General features: G+C 42.5%; 1 protein-coding gene across 1 annotated transcript in view; it reads left to right on the forward strand.

Annotated features, from left to right (window-relative positions):
- The window catches only part of fbln1 (fibulin 1), a 34519-nt gene extending 17335 nt beyond the window's left edge, over positions 1–17184 (forward strand). Inside the window, exons 10-15 of the mRNA XM_008294558.1 lie at positions 460–591; positions 831–962; positions 1056–1179; positions 5625–5770; positions 6761–6901; positions 16599–17184. Of these exons, the coding sequence (XP_008292780.1) occupies positions 460–591; positions 831–962; positions 1056–1179; positions 5625–5770; positions 6761–6901; positions 16599–16738 (815 nt within the window). The 3' untranslated portion in view covers positions 16739–17184. The remainder of the gene's footprint in view (positions 1–459; positions 592–830; positions 963–1055; positions 1180–5624; positions 5771–6760; positions 6902–16598) is intronic.
- The last annotated feature ends 674 nt before the right edge of the window (positions 17185–17858 follow it).

The following is a 17858-nucleotide window of genomic DNA, read 5'->3' on the forward strand; positions in this document are numbered from 1 at the left end:
GACTGTATTCCTAGTGACTGAAACAATATAAACCCTTGTTGGACAACTTTTTGGCTTTGATTACAACTGCAGCTGACTGACAGGACTGCAGAGGCCCAGATTTATTTCCATCTTTGTCACTGGTGTTTTCACTTTCCAGCAGCATTGCCAAAATGAAGACAGACAGACAATCAGTGTCCAACTTTAGAGTTCTGAAACTGTATTTTATCAGACCAGACAGTACTTTAAAAGTCATCAGTAGTCCTGAGCTGATGTTTGTCAGACACCCTGTGTGGTTATCTGCTTTTATACAAGACAGAGGCATGTGTTGTATCACAGAATTAGTGGTCTTTCAACATGCAACCGTACACATTCAATCCAACTAGGGGGTTAAAGCATACAAGTTTACTCATGCTGTGATTCATGGGTAAACATCAGTGAAGTCATCAGATAATGTTTATGATGTTTTGTAATCATCTTTTCTCTGTGCAGATTTGAATGAGTGTGAGAGCAACCCGTGTAGTCAAGAGTGTGCCAACGTGTATGGCTCCTACCAGTGTTACTGTCGCCGTGGTTACCAGCTCAGTGACATCGATGGCATGACTTGTGAAGGTAAAATGGAACCATTGTAACAGGTACTTGGAGGAATGTGTGACTATGATGAAAAATATTGTACTTCTTACTTGTGTATTCCAAAGATTAAGAGAGTTTGTGTGCTCTGGTCCTCTAGAGCCAAAACATACTTAATTTGTAATATGTCAGTTTATGGGTAAATAAAATATATGTGTGTGTGTGTGTGTGTGTTTTTTTAAATTTACTCCCTGATTTGACTTGTTTCTATCTGTCTCCAGATATCGATGAGTGTGCCCTCCCCACTGGAGGCCATATCTGCTCCTATCGCTGTCACAACACCCCTGGTAGCTTCCACTGTTCTTGTCCGACCAGTGGCTACACCTTGGCAGTAAACGGACGCAGCTGCCAGGGTAAGTCATCCTTATTACGATGTTAAATGTGCTTGTTGCAGACTCACAGTGGGTTAACTTCAGTATGAATTATATCCTCTTCATCTCTCTCAGATATTGATGAATGCTTGACGGGAAGACACACATGCACAGAGAATCAGAGCTGCTTCAATGTACAAGGAGGATTCAGATGTCTGTCTTTTGAATGTCCAAGCAACTACCGGCGTGTTGGAGAGACGTGAGTACCAGAGCTGTTCACACACTTTCCTGAACAGCATAACTGACATGAATATTACGAGAACAAAATATACCAACATTATTTAAAGGCCTCATACACACAAACACAGAGCAAAGTCCATGTTCCTTTTAGTTAATTCTAAATATTTGTCATAATAGGCGCTCTGAGTTAGGCTTTTTACGCCTGTTATTCAAGGCCCTGCATGTCCAGTATTCTCAGTGCTGGAAAATAATAGATTTGGCTGTAGCATGTTCTAATTTTTTTAAGGATGAAATGCATATGGACATTTTTTTCAGTTTCAGTTTTGGTGCACACACTGTGTATCCCCCACCCTTGTTTGGAGGCATCAATGACAGAACTTCTTGCATGATCCCACAGAGGGCACCATAACTGGCAATAGGCTGCTAAAAAAAAAAGTGACGTTCCTTTCACTGCATGCCATGCACGGCAAATGAAATTCACACCCGGTCTCTCTTTCTCTTTCTCTCTGCCTGTTTTGTTCTGTCTTGTCCTGTCCTGCCCTGCCCCTGCCCTGACTCTTCTCTCTTTGCAGTCGATGCGAACGCTTGCTTTGCAATGAGTCTGTCGAGTGCCTGACCATGCCCCTGAGAATAACCTACTACTACCTCACCTTCCCCACCAACATCCCCGTCTTCACCAACATCTTCCGCATGGGCCCCTCCCACACCGTGCCCGGCGACGACATCCAGATTGCTATCACGTCTGGCAACGAGGGCGGTTTCTTCAAGACCGAGCAGATGCCAACCGGTGGCGTGATGTCAGTGGCGAAACTCATCAGCAAGCCGCAGGACTTTGATCTGGCCCTGGAGCTGAGGCTGCGTCGCTATGGCTCAATCACCACATACCTGGCTAAAGTGCTGGTGTTTGTTACCCAGGAGGAGCCCAGAGTACCTTATAATCCCCTACTAGAATAAACACAGGAGTTACGTAGGGTTACGCGAGTTACCACACTCTTAAAAAGGATGTGTCATTTTAAACTGCATAATCTGGTGGAGGAAACAAAAAATTACAAAATGCATTCAAGATATGTTATGTTGGTAGCAAAGCATAATGATGCAATATAAACTGCTGTATGCTGTAATATATTAGCAAGTGCTAAGCATACTGTATAAGTATATGCAGGTAAAAATGAATATAAATTATGATAATTGAGTCTCCAGAGAGTCTGGAGCTTTAAGAGCAGCTGCCCCCTTTTTCTGATCAGGCTTCACTCGACTACATCAGTGTTTTAATGAACTAAAGTATGGCTCTAAATGCATGTTAAACTTGACACATCATTTTTAAAGACTGAATTTGAAAAAAATACACAAGTAAGACACAAAATCAGAGGAAACAAGCACAGCTTTTAGGTCTTTCACATAACATTTTTCTAAAACGCTAGGCTTACGGATTATTATTCAGCAGTATGAATTAGGTCCAGCTGAATGTATTTTTATTATTTTTTTGGAGGTAAAGCATTGTCACAGCTGTTACTGTAGGTGGCGTTCTAGGTCAGGGTAAATCATAAAATGGTAACAACCCACAGTCTGCCTACAACTGATTGTAATTTGATGATGGTTGCATGATAAAGTCTGACGTTTTGCAGTATTTTATGGTTTATATGTTGGATGAACAGTTTTCTATTAAAACTGAAATAGAAATAACACATGTTCAAGTCAAATCCAGTTTTTGATAATGGTGCATTGTGGGGTTTAATCAAATACAGCAAAGGGAGCAGTTGGAATGTGAGGCCAAATCACAGATGGAGGCATGACAATTTCCCTCACATAGTTTCATATTACTATTTTTCCAATAGTTCCAGTAAAAAAAGCAAATGCAGTGATAGATGCAAATCTCTGGTAATGAATATATTGGAATTTAGGAGTACATTCTGTTGTCTGATGGAGAAGAGGGTCATTTGATGACAATAATCTAGATTCCAGGTCTGTTAATACACATTCTAGCACTAGACAGTAACCAAATTAGTTCATAATGTCATTAGTTGTAATTGGCAATTAATGTTTCCTGATGAATTTTAATATTTCCTGTGTCAACGATGTTGATAAATTCATGAGCAAACCTGGCTTCTATTTTAGAATGGCTAAGAAAACAATGATATGTCACATTATACACTATATGTGCATATACCTAAAAAACCTAATAAAGTAATTCCATACGTCCAAATTCCAGTCATAAACCAGATTGGGCCTAATGCATTGTTACTCCCGCTTCCTAAATGTCAGTTACTGTGCACCGCAACTACATCTTTCTGTGGCAGTTATTTTCATGCACATCTCTTTAGCTCCCATTACATTTCGGGCTTAATGTGAAATGCACAGATTTCCACTGCATACTGCGGGTGTAAACCCCAAAGCAGACAGATAATCCAAATGAAGGCTGAGTAAGTGACACGCGATGGGATGCAGTAGCAAAGGAGAGGGAAATGTGCACCAGCAGGAGAGAGTATAAATAGTTTGACATGCTGTGAGGCTGCTGCCCGAGGGCTGTGGCTTATAATAACTGTAAATTCAGATGTCCTAGGTTCCTCCTGTCCTGAGCTGTCAGGCCAATAAGGATGCACTTGGTCCCTAGTGGGGATATCCTTAAAATAAGAGCATAGTGGCGCGCAGGAGTTTTTTCCTCCCCTTTGACATTGAGTTATGGGGCTCTGGGCTCTGGCCGGTGGTCTGAACAATTTGTGGTGCAGCAACATCACCGCGCACAAAATGAATGATGCCCTGCAGTGTTTGTGTTGGGGCGTTATCAATGTGCCGACTATAAATAATAATTACCAAAAAAATAAAAGGCCCTACGCTTGACCAGAGGACTTTCATCCAAAAAGTCTGTTTTTCTTTCTGGTCTGAAAGTATTGGGGTTTTTCTCCTGGGCTGGGCCACGTGAGCCATGGGGAGATGAAGAAGACATGCATATGTTCATGGGCGCGTGCACGACATGCACACACGCATACACGAGCATGTTTGCATGTACAGATGCACACATTCACAGATGATCACCAAACACACATCTAGAAGCGTTTTGGGTGCAGATGCACTAAGACACACGCGGCTGTAATTACCTTAAATGCTGCCCCCGCTTTGAAGTGCCTGTCTGTGTGTAAGGGGGCAGTTCACTCTGGGTCATTATCTTCTCGTAAATTTACTCTCTACCCCAACAGCTTTCACCTCGTCCTCTAGAGCCCCGCTCGGGTCTTTCTGCAGCTCAGGCCGTGGTATTATAAACTAGGAGAACATTTTGTGGGTTTGGCCTGGGCCAAAGCAAAACTTGGACCCACCCGCTAATTGCTAATTACAAGCCCCTACCCAGTGGTGGCTTGACTTTTTGTCAGGGGCTTCTCTCCTCGCTCTCCATGAAAGGAGTCCTGCAACCCAAGTCGGGCCTGGGCTTTGAGCTGCTGCAGATAGGTCCCCTGAGGAGCGCCAGAGATCCACAGCCCATGACTCACAATGTGGCTATATGGCTGCCATGCACATTAACTGGACTTATACATGGCAACTTGGATGTTTTCATAACCCAATATAACCGTGTACTGACATGTCTCCTTTGTGGAGGCTGAGCTTGAGTTTAACATCTTGAATGTCATAATCAAGGCTTTTATTTTGTTTCAAAAGTTCCCTTGTGATCGCAAGTTCCTCATCGCTTCAAAGACAAACTCTTGATTTATGGGGTTGTTAATGCCTTAGAAACCTCTCTCAAAGTCTTATGTGGCAGACAGGTTGTGAATAGTGATGCTTCAGGTGGCGTTAGCTTTAGGAGCCAGCAGAGGCCCTCCATTCCCGCCGACCTGTCACTGATTAGTCTGTGGAATAAACAAAGCCCTAAATAATAGGATGAGAGCTGCCCTGGGGAGAGGCTGGGGAGCTGTCTAGTCATGTTGCTCACAATTTAGGAGTCTTTTAGAACACTCCCTTGCCCCATAAATCCTCCTCAAGAGATTATCTGATGTGAAGCCGGGGATGCTCAGCAAATCCAAATATTTTCCTGAGCAGGTTGTGGATCATTCTTTGTGAGTGTAGTAATTCATTTCCCACACAGCTTGAAATAGTGCATCAGAAAAGCATCAATGGCAGCGCGAGTCTCCACAAGCTACAAAGTTTGGCTGCGGCATGAGCTTTGGCCCTTGTTGGTTTATTATTCTTCCAAACCACATAGAATTCGATTGTTTTTGATGTTGAGTGCTATATCCAGTACCCCTGCTGTCTTGTTCAGATATTGTTTGTGTAGCGGCCTTTGGAGTTGTCCCACTGAGTTCTTGATTACGCAGTGGGCTGCACCCAAGGATGCCCTGTTATTGTGAACTTTGCAAACCAAAGGCGGTTGACTGTGAAGTCTTTAAATAGACAGCGCCTAAAGGTCAAAGGCCATGTGTGTATTTGTGTTTTCCTTTTTTTTTTTGTGTGGGTGTGTATGTTTGTTCTGTTCTTTAGAGTGGCGAGGCTTGAACGCTCTGACACCATTCGCTGCATGAAGTCCTGTCAGTCCACTGACATCGCCTGTGTTCTGGACCCCACGCACTCAATATCCCACACCTTCATTTCCTTGCCCACCTTCAGAGAGTTCACAAGGCCAGAAGGTAGGTACAAGTCACTTTTCTCATTGAATGGTCACATGAAACATTTTGTAATCCAGATGGCTGGACAAAAATGTACAAAAAAAAGCGATTCAATTCATTCATGTTTCATCAAAGAAACTTCCATGGGGAGAAAACTGCACAGATATAAATGGTACCAATATTCTTTTCCAGCTATCAGCAAGAAAGCACATTTTTCCCAAAATATCAGACTATGTGACTGGAACACTGCCTTACACATCAATCTTCGACATTTTTTGCTCATTTAAGTGCCTCTTAAATTTCTTGTGTGCATATGTTTACACAAAGCCACAAAGGCCCATATTGGAGGCTTTATTCTGTGACAAAATGTTCTGTTAAAGTCCTTGGAAACAATAAATTTTAAGACTGTACAACATGGTTTTTAGTGTCATCGTGGTTCCCTGCTTTTTCTTTCTTTTGCTAAACTTTTATCTCCCCTTCATCTTTGACTTCCCATCAACTGCATTTCCCCTGCTGTTGTCAGAATCTATATGACTACCTCTGAAACCCAGATTAGCTATTCCGTCTCTCCTTCGCAGTCCTGGCTTGGCTGGCCCTCACTGGCGAGTAAGTGCCATGCTAGTTGAACATAAGTAACCACGGTAATCATTTGCAGGCAGTGACAGCTGACAAGCATCTATTGGCCGGCGTGCAGTGCAGGTTTCAGACACACTCATGCTCACTGTCATGGGGAGTTAAGCTCTTGTCATTTCTCATAAGCTCCAAGTCGGGGTGTAAAGGATTTGAGGCCCAAAGGTACTGAAAAGTCTCAACCTTTCTGTGACCCTCTCAGTGTACAATAAACACAGACCCTTCCGTCTCCCATTTTATTGTCTTTCTATTGAAAAGAACAAGAAAAAAAAACAAGAGCAGCAAGAGTTGGCACAGACTTAGCAAAGCAATCCCAGTGTCTTTATGAAGGTTTAGGCTCCGAAAGCTTTCTTTTTGTGTCTAATTGTTATCTTCCAACAGAGATTGTTTTCCTGAGAACAACGGTGCCAGCTTACGGGACCTATCACTTAGGCAGTTACGACGTCAAGTTTGACATCTTGGAGGGCAACGTGGAGAATGCCTTCGACATCATCAAGCGAGTAGAGCATGGAATGTATGTGGGTGAGTATAGGGGTTTTACTCATTGTGAAGTCCGGATAAACCAATCTGCTTCATTTTGACAATAGCAGCTTTAACATGCAACATGTACCACCCTACGGCGTCTGTGACTGGAAATTGTATTTTCTTTTTGACAAAGGAGGTGGTTTTTCTGACCTCATTTCTCATTTTGAAATATAGATATTTATTTTATTACAAATTAAAATCACATGTGCGCATTGAACAGGGACAAAAAGCACAAAAATATTCCACAAGGAATGTCTGGACTCATTGACATAAGTACATCTGACACAGCCTGTTATGGCTCTCTGCAGCGTGGTGGCATCATGTAGCTGTCATCGTCTTCATGGGGGCTCTGGTGCGTCTGTGTCTTTGGAGGGCTGTCCTCTGTGTGGCTCTGTGAGACAGACGAAGGCCTGTTTCTGTCTTACCAAATATTTGGCATCAATTTTCACAGTCTTGTGGTTAAACAAAGTACCATTTAATTCACTTATCCGCGGCTGTGCTTATCCCAAAGATCATTACTTTCCACAATAAGTTATGGCGTCTTGAATGTACAGGAATAGAGCGTATAAATCTCCACTTGTGTATTCATATGCACGTATGCATGAGCGATCGCGGTTGACAGGCAGTCTGTCATAACTACCTGTTCGGCGACTGCCACCATGCAAACAGAGCCCTGCGCTACTTCAAGTCGGCGCAGCAGATACCATCTCCAGCGGTGTGTAACGACAACACATGTTTGGGTGGGAGCCATTCCCATCCTTCAGTCTGGTGGTGACCCAAGGCTGCTGCGTGCCTGTAGGAGAGCTGAACTGAGCCTTGGCCCCGAGAAGATGAGGGTGTACTCAGCCCAAAAGGATGACACATTGTTGGGCCTGCCTAGGTGTTTTTGTTTTGGTTGTGTGCGGAGATGCAGGCAGGGTGGTAGTGGAAGGACAGTTTCTTCTCCTTCTCTTCGTGATGGATGAAGGGATGGCCTGTCACTGTGCACATCTGTCTTTACAGAATGAAAAGGGAGTGCGAGAGGAGAGTGTGTGGCTGTCACTGGTTAAGGCTGGATTGTGGGCGCACGCAAGTGTTCCTCTCTTTGTACACTTGCAGAAACAGATGTGTGCTTATCAAACACACCCAGATTCACACAGAGACATGGGAGAAAAATCTTTATCACCAGCAATAATTCACATAAATCACAGTAAAAGCACTTATAATTATATTGTACTGTCTTATAATGGTATGTTTTTGTTGGAATGCACAATGGTGTAATTCTGCATGAGTGATAAGCCTTATTTTGTAATATATCATCTACTGTGTGTGTGCGTCTGTATGCATGTGTATAAAGGAGGATTTAGCAGAAATTCCCTGTTTATAGCAGTGCTCATTTGCAGGGGCAAATATGTGTGTGCAAGGGGAAGAAAGAGAATAAAATTGCAGAGAGAGAAAGACAAAGTGAGAGACTGTAATTCAATGAAAGAGAGAGAGAGAGAAAATATGTGCAGAAGTAATCCTGGGCGCTGTGCTTCATGTGGTTAAATGTATTGTTCCATTTCCCCACGCTAGGCCTCAGTGTCTCGCCGAGCATTAGAGCACTTAAACTGACGACCACATGAAAGGCCTGTTTGTGAGGAGCCGTTTCTCTCCCAAACCCATTGGATGCTTATTGGATGCAGCTCTTGCATGTTATCACCAGTTGCCCATCACATATCCAAATTGAGGCCCTTTGCACTGGAGCCTTTGGTCACTGACTACTCACTGTGAAGTGTGGCATCCATGGTGCGATGAAGGCCCTCTTGGTTTTATTTAGTGGGTTGTGCTGCTGGTGCTTTGGCCCGCAGATGCTGCTGTTGCGTAACCATTGTATGAGGCTCGCTGACGTGTCACTTAAGGAAGCTTAGTTTCCAGTATCTCCAGTGTCTCCAACAGTGGTATTACAGCTTGGTGGGATGTGAAGAGTAGCAGACATTGAGGCTCCACAAATGAACAAGTGTGTGAACTCGAGCTAACTTAGGTCATTATTTTTGGCAACTTTTAGTGTTATTGAAAGGGACAAAAGAGGCAATTAGCGATCCTCAGAATCTGTTGCTAACTTGAAAAAGTGATTTTTAAAAGGTTTGACTGGCTGACGCTCTTTTCCGTTCCACTCACTTATACTCGCCGTTTTAAAAATCAGCTGCACACAAAGAAGCATGCAGTGTATGCGCAGACATATGCGCATACACGCACGTGCACACACGGTACTGGCTTACAGTGCACCACAGTGTAAGAGCCACACCACTCTTTCCTAGTTCCCGGTCATCCATCACTGGCTTTACCAGCGCTGTCACATCTGGATGACAACCCTGACAGCCTTACGCATCTGTGCAAACACAACCATCCCTCAGCACTTGGAAAACATGATCAGAACTGATCACACACTTACCGATTCCCATGACGACCACAGTAGCACGGCGGCGACCACACAAAATCCCTTCAGGTAGACACACATGAGATCTGCCGACGAGATATTTATCATCTTTTCCAACAAAGGAAGCATTTGTTACACATCATACATATATTTGGAAACACAAACAGTGGTGGAATGCATTACTCACGCCAAAGCAGCCATCCACTTTTGATTAGGGACAGGTTGTTTGAATAGGGTTGATAATGGGATGATTGATTCTGGCAGTCAGCAGGTGGACAGATGCGTCCTCCCTTTCAAAACACTGACTCTGTGGTCTCTGCTGGAAGCATGGGCTGAGTCTGAGTGTCTGAGAAAATGCTGGTGGCTCCCTTGTTTGATTATCTCCCAGTGAAATACATCATCGGCTGGTCTTGCTGTTTTATCTTCAAATATCAAGGTCAGCTTGACGAGCATGAGTACATTTTTACAGCTTTGTTTTAGTTATTGTTAAGTAGTTGTTGCCAGACTTTTTTTCTATGGCAGAAAAGACGTAACATTTTTTCCCATGCAGTGGTATCAAAAGCAATTTAAACACCATTAACTATACATCTAGACACTGTTCTTACAGTTATGTCACTTGTGTTTTTACTATACTCAGCCAGTTCCCTGACCAGTGTAAATCCACTGTACAGTAAAATCAGTAGACAACTGTGGAATTAAACAGCACACATTTAGTCATCCCTTGGATGTGCCCAAATGACTCCTCTTCATGATTAATTGTTTGTCATGGAAGGATTTTACTGTCCCATTAATCATGGCTGTTTTTTTAGTAGGAAAAACAGATTTTATTATGTAGTGTTTAGGTTTATCTTAGTGGACAGCAACAGATAATATAATGCCTTCTCTTCATGAATCATAGCCGTCCGTTAGTGAACCTGCAATTCTAAGACGGCACAGCTAAATTCCATTCATTTTTCGAATACAGGTGGAAATATGCCTCTGCGGTCTATTATGCAGTCCAGAGAATAAATATCTTTTGCACTGCCTCTAGCACACCGCTGGCAGCGAGCGAGGCAGATGAATAAAAGAAGAGGAAGTGGACAGTTTGTCTCCATGCAGGTAGTCATGGTCGTCAGTGCAGCCATCCACAGTGGCTGGTGGAATGTGAGCCGACTGTGTGAGACATGACTGCTTCTGAGCCAGTGGAGCTTGTGGCTCTGGCTTGCGGCTGCTCTGGTGAGGAGTTGAGGACAGCCGTGGAGATAAGCAGACAACTAGCTCCTCTAGTTTGAGTAGCTGTCATCCGCATGAATCATGACATGGCAGCAGCGGGCCCACCAGAGTGCGCCAAGCCCATGAGGAATCCCTGTCTGGAGATTAGTACAGCTAATCAAAACAGGGTCTTCTCCACCCAACAGCACCACAGTCACACACACAACGCTCCCCTGGGGTGGTCCGCCACAAATGTACTGATGAAGAGATAGCGATGCAGACATGTCATGCTCACAGAGACATACCACGTCTACAGTCAGTAAGACACTGGTGTGAACACATATAGTACATATTACTTGCAATAAAACTGTCTTAATAATTCATCATGATGCACTTATCTCCCGTGGTTTGGCGATCTATTTTATTTATACTTTTTATTTATACGTGCTTTAAGGCAGTGTTTTTGAGAAAACCTAGCTTTGTTTAGTTAATCGTTCAGCTCACAAAATGAATGCTGTTTCTTTCCACGTTCATGAAGTGACACGCCAAAAGAGATAGCAAAGTATCTTAAAAGCTCATCAACATGCTGTATTTACTCCATGATTTACTCCATTTATAAAGCAGAAGTAGAGCGTAATAAAGAATCCTGATTTAAAATGCAAACAAAGCAGTTTTTCCGTCCAACTGCCTCTCCATTTAGTCTACATTCAAGTCTATTTTATGCCTCTTAGTTATGGCTCTTAGCTTTGAAAGGTCACTTGTAATATAGTGCAAAGGTTGTGGTAAAGATAATGGTGCATGTTATGTCATCTCAGCTGCTCGGGCCCACAACTACTAAAACAGAAAGTCCAAGAAAAGAACCAACCAATTCCCTAAGGCTCCTTTTCAATGATGTCACTACCCAGTGAGTGTCACTGTCCAGTAATGACCCATGGGCCATTTGAGAAATCAGTAACGATGACTCACTGTTAATTGACCCTAAAATATCAAGCCACATACACTGGCCTTTCAGAGCAGGGGTGTGCATGGATCCCACCCCCTCTTTGGAGTGGTCAGAGCTGTGTTTGGCCAGCCTGACCGGACTGGCCATCCATGTACCAGTGACAAGGTTGTAAACACAAGAGCCGGTCCCTGAGGGGCCCGTACACTCTGTCTTCATACAGACGGTTATGTTGTTATGCCAGGCAGTTTGAAAGGATTATATTTCAGCCACACTGACGGGTTATCAAGACTGAAATTGGTTGTTTTACTAATGGGGTAACAAGGGAGCTAGTTAGCAATTTCTCTGGCATACCTTTCAGCTTTTATGGCCTTTTTGGAGAAAACCTTTCAGGCAGTTAAAAAAGAAGTTATTGAATAATAAACCACTCTTTGTTCTGTTTATATTTATGCCAACAGTACTCACTAGTGCATCAGTATTAGATGCACTTCAGCACATGTACATCAGTGAAAGAACGTATCACAGTCAAAGCTGTAACGATGCTGCAGAATGCCCTCCAGTACCCTTTTTGTATACTGGAACTTTGTACACCACCTGGATGCTTTCCAATGGTTTCACTGCTGTGAGCATGCATAGCACCACAACCAGCGTGTCATTATACAATACTGTGGTGAGGCCAATGCATACTTTTCATTTGTCTCTGGTGTTAAGCCCGTTCATTTTGGATTTTGTCATACACTTCCTCGCTGAGTTGTAGAAACCAGAAAACCCCGAAATTGTACTGTTTACATGTAACCCTTCAATATTGCAGACCTCGTGGCCATGAAGGATGACAAATGCCTCCTGGCATTTGCTTCACTTTGTTTTGTGGCAGTGTCTCTGCTACTAGCATGCATTTATTCAAGGCTATTTTCTACTTAAGGGGCTACTTTATGGTGTGGTGGAATGTTTTGGAGAATGGACAGATTGTACAGCTGTTTGTTTGATGGTGGCTGTGTAAGCCCGTGGGGTCACCTTTGCACCCTGTGGCAGATGCCTCAATGAATTGGAAAGACACCGCAAATCGTTCCAGCGCTACAACTGTAACTCTTGCTTGAGTACGCCAGGCCTCAGATGACATGACCTTGCAGCCCAGTCACAGGGCAAATTGTCAGCTGCAGGGTTTTCAAAACCTCCCCATGTTTATTTATATGAATCTCAGGTGGTATGGTAGCCAATCAAAGTCAACCTGTTATGTGGCCATTGGCTTCCTGCCTTATAGCCTGGATGAAATGTTAAAGATGAGTATGCGGTTGTGGTTTCACCTCAGGTTCACTGTGAGTACGTTGAGGCCCAGCTGTTAGCTGATGCTTTCCCCTCATCGAGGATACCACTGTGCTTTTGATGGGAAGCTTACGGAAACACAGAGTCATCATGTTAGGATTTCACAGAGGCTTCCAAGAGGTCATGTGAAATGACTTTCGTATCAAGCTTCTTCGTGCAGAATTGTGCGCAAAAGCCCACAGCGTAATAACATAATAACCCTTTTCTTGTCCTCAAGGCTGTGCAAATAAATAAGTTAAAGAGACACTCGAAGTTGAATAAAAACGGTTTAGACAAACGAGGTGTTTCTTACTTATGCCACAAAATACTACAGTCATTGTGTCTGTGTAGATTCTCAGTTATCCAGCTCCAGTAGAAGGCAACTGGACTTCTCTTTATTGGTTGCTAAAGTTGTGAAATCGCCAGATCAGAGATGACTTAAGATGTTAATACTGTTAATAGTGGTGCAACTTTCTGGGGAGAGATCCCAAGACTGCATTATAAGTGCCTGATAATTGATGCACTCAGTCTTGAAATCGCTCCCCAGACTTCTCTAGCTGCCTTCTCCTGAAGCTCTTAGGATTACAGTAATTGTTATACATCTTAGAGGTTAAGATACACTCATTGGTTTGTTATCACACCCAATAGTCTTGAGGTGAGAACAACTGAACTTGCAAGGTTTCAAATGATCAACAGCAAGCTTAGAGGAAATTTGGGGATTTGGTGGAGCTTTTGGGCACTATGAGAGAACTTCCGTGCTTAAAAGCACACTTGTGCCCTCTGAATGTACTAATTAGACCATAAACACATTTACGATACAAGAATAGGCCCCAGACACATTCCACATATTGCCCTGTTTAGATGCCCTCAATAAATTTCAGTTTAGATGTGAAGTGTCTGTGTTTTTGCTGTTTATTTAGGTGGCAAGATTGCTTAGCATCTATTCATAGCGGCACTCTTCTGGAGTTTAGAGGATAATTTACCCTCAGTTCACCCTGATTATAAACTGTTTAGCCCTCATTAGATATAAGCTATGCTTGCTGTTTACTGCAATTTTTAAAAAAAGCCTCAGTGTGGACTTAAACCCATCTGTCTTTGCGGTGGTCCATGTTGTGCTCATAATAATATCTTACTCATCTTCATTGTGTGCTTGCTCAACCCAGCACAGAAGCTTTTGAACTGACTGTTTGATTTAAGTACATGGACAAATAATGAACCTTGGAGCTCACTTAGAGTTTGCATTGGTCAACCCAGACTTGCGTGCCATCTCGATTGGCTTATGTCTGAAAATAATTTTCAGACTGAATATTCAATGTCTTTTTCCATGTCAGTTATTTTCTTAATATTGCAGCTGTTGTTAGGTTTAAGCAAAGGTTAGCTCTTTCTGATGGCGCTGATGGTTTGGAAACAATAAAATCTCAGACCCGCGCCCCTCTGTCTAGTGTCACTACGCAACAGAGTCCCAAAACACCAAAACAAGGGGGCAACCCTGGTAGAAGTGGGCCCCATTCCACACTCCTTTAAGTGCTTATCGCCAGAATCTTCTGGAATCCGTCGTGTGTCCACAGATCCGACTCGGAGAAGGAAGAGAGAGCAGAATAAAGTGACAGAGAGAAAGATAGACAGCAGTTCAAGTTCCTATAGCTTGCCCCTCCCAGAGTTAAAGATGGATTCCTGGAGGAATGCCTCCATGGCTGTATCGCGTGACTGAGACTGCTCCCCTCCATCAAACACATGGGACTCATTTACCCTTGTGGGCCACAGTGATGGTGCCACAAACACCAGGCCCCCTCAGGAAGGGAGGAGAGGGGAGGAGGGAAAAAAGGAGAATGAGTGGGTGGGGGGATCTGCCATCATACAATGCCAGTGTCCCAAAGGACCCAGCGGATGGCACATAATGGATCATCATTTGCCCTGTAGTGAATGACAACCAAATGGGTTTTTACTGCTTTGCTACAAGTACCACAGAAAGAAGCCTCATAATTCAGACTGATCGAGGCAGCGATCTGTCATCGTTTTGATCCACGCTGAGTTAAACTCTTGAGTCATCCTGCTAAAAGCTTGAACACTTTACCGACCCAGTTGTGAATAAGAGAAACACAAGGAAACGGGGAAAAGAAAGAAGGCGGTAGAAGGTGTGATAGGAGGACAGTGTAGTGATTGTGCTGCCTGACTGCACTCTGGTGATAACTGTTCAAACAGGCCAGAGCTGAAATGTCACCAGCCTTCTGCAGAGAAAGGTCTGCTGACAGCCTGTATAAACACTGGCATTTTTTTCCCCCCTCTAATCGCATGTTCACTTAAAAGGAGCACCCAGTGAATTCCATGGGAATTCAGTAATGCTCTGTTGCAGTATGTTTATTCTTCCATCTGTTTTACTACGGCATGAGCATGTCTCTTGTTTTATAAAGTTTATCATGGACAGTCTTTTAGCTCATTAACACCACACTTTATTAGAGCACTCATTTAAATGTACCACTTGATACAATCACACACCAACAGCCTTTGTGGTAAGTCCAAAACTGGTGCTTTTAGACCCTGTGAATCCCCAGGCCTCATAAGGAACGCTATACCATACCACTAGCTGTACACACTTGTCTTTAATAGGGTGGCACGGGGGTGTGTGGCTGGAGCATATCCCAGCTAACATTGGATAAGAGGTGGGATACAAGCAGGATGTGTCGCATGGTCAATCACAGGGCTAACACAGAGAGACAGACAACCACTCAGGCTCTCATTCACACCAATTTAGAATCATCAATTAGCCTATCACTCATGATGTCTTTGGACTGTTGGAGAAAATCAGATCACCTGGATAGAACATGGTTGACTGGCCTCTTTGCTATGAGGTCAAAATCGCCAAGATCATTGTCCTAAGAGCCTGGTCGTTGTAAACAATCAACATTCATTGGAGCTATTTTCTACTGAAAGAAAACTGCTGACAGCGATGTCTATAGATTATCCACAACTTAACATCACATCTGCAGCCACTCTGGTTGTGCTTATCCACAGTATGCTGTGCGTTCGATCATTGTAATCAGAGGAAATTACACTTTAAAGAAAAAAATATGCTATAAATGCAAAGCACAAGCTGTTGTGCAACATATGGTGACAGCTGCATTGTATAAAACTGAAGGATGTGTATAAAATTGACAGAATTGTCAGACATGTCAATGAAAGACAGGAATGTCTGGTTGAGAAAGCCTGCGACTAGCACACTGTTTTTTGAAAAATCTTTTGCTTTATTGCTAAAAGACAAATGTAATTTTTTTGCACTGAACACCGCAAGCTAAATTCCGCTGTCCTCAATTGTATTGGGGTGGCAGCAGAAATCTTCACTCTCAGCACTAAAAACCAAAACTATCTGCTTTGCTAGACACCACTAAAGATAAGTGAGAAAGCATACAATATTTTGGTTGCCAATTAAAACCAAAAAGTGACACTGAAATAAAAGCTCTGAAAATATAATCAGCCTGCACAAAGACAGAATTATCGTTAATGAAAGCTATAATACCAACTAATTGCTGCTATTTTTGTTCACCAACCATTATGCTGCCGACAAAATCCAAAAAAAATTATATATTAGAAAAATTTGCGTCCCAACCGTTCACATGCGCTGTCATTTCTTTACCCAGTTTGACTGCTTTTTTGCTACAATTAGATGACCAAATAGCTGAAAAATAACAGACTAATAGTCCAAAACTGCGGTAAAAACAAGACTATTGCAAGAACTGATTTCAGATGAGCTAGATATGTCATGATACAAAGTAGAAAGTTTTTGCTTAGTAGTGCATGAATCTATACACGTATTTACGGTACGTATTGTCACCAGTATTACCATTTTTTTTTTTTGTCTCCTTCAGGTGTTGTTCGCCAGGTGAAGCCTCTGATTGGTCCAATGACGACAATACTGAAACTGTCCATGCGCAACCTGACAGGTCAAGGCGACTCTGGCCAGAACATCATCAACGTTCACATGTTTGTGTCGGAGTATTGGTTCTGAGAGTCCGAGCACCACATTTTACCACATGTATTAAGACATTCACTGTCAACACTGTACACATTGGTTTTGTTATATCAATGCATAAATCAGTGTCAAGGTTTTCTCTTTATGTTCCGACAATGTTATAACGTTTGACGGTTGCTGAGATGAAAGGTTACTGGCTGCTTCTGGTAAGAGCATTACGCTTTGTTTCGATGACAAGCTCAGCCTCAAGTGCACAGATATGGAGAAACTTTATGTTATTAACAGTCATCAAGACCTTTATTAAATTGAATGTGCATGCATTTTGAGAGGTTGTTAAAGGGTATGGTGATTAAATTCAATAATATTCTTTTCATGGCATACAGTATAAGCCTTTGTTTTTGTAACATCCACTTTTCCTTTCTTACTGTGTGCATTGGATGAGGTTTTTTTTCTATGGAATAAACACTATTTTAGTTACAGTATTAGTTTTTTTTGTATTTCTTTCCAGTAATATTTAAAAAGAACAACATCTACATTTCCTAATTTACCCATTTACCTTCAGTTATGAGTTTACTGTCATTGGTTTTCCAGCAGCAGCAGCAGCAGGCTTGATGCTATGCCTCGGGACTGAGCGTGCTGCAGGTGAAGAGACAAGACAGCTGGTATATCTGTAAAGAAAACCACAGTTATGTGCAATGCTCATTTTATTGAGATGGATTGCATTTCTCACTGTAGTTTTTCACAGGTTCTCCTCATGCCACAATTCAAGTTCCCATTCAGTCGTATTATTTCTCCTCATCCTTGCCTGCTGATGGTCCTTAGGTACGCATGTTAATTAAATATGTACTTGACGTAGTTTAACCTTCATCTGGCTAAATAGGCTCTTTCATTATTATTGCTATACTTCTATGTGCTTAGTTCTTCTCCCTGATGTGATATAATGTTCCAAGTTTATGTTGTTTAAAAAAAAAAGTAAATGGTATATGTATATACACTATACTGTATTTACAGTATTGAATATGTAATGACTTTGCACAAGTTGCACAAATTCCTGAGTAGATAAATAAGCCAAAAAATATTTCCTGAATTCAAAGATATTGTAAAAATGCCCTCAAAAATCCCCCTAAAATGTACTGACCTTTAGGTTTCTATGACT

Source organism: Stegastes partitus, unplaced genomic scaffold, assembly GCF_000690725.1.
Source record: "Stegastes partitus isolate 25-593 unplaced genomic scaffold, Stegastes_partitus-1.0.2 Scaffold971, whole genome shotgun sequence".
Lineage (NCBI taxonomy): Eukaryota > Metazoa > Chordata > Actinopteri > Pomacentridae > Stegastes > Stegastes partitus.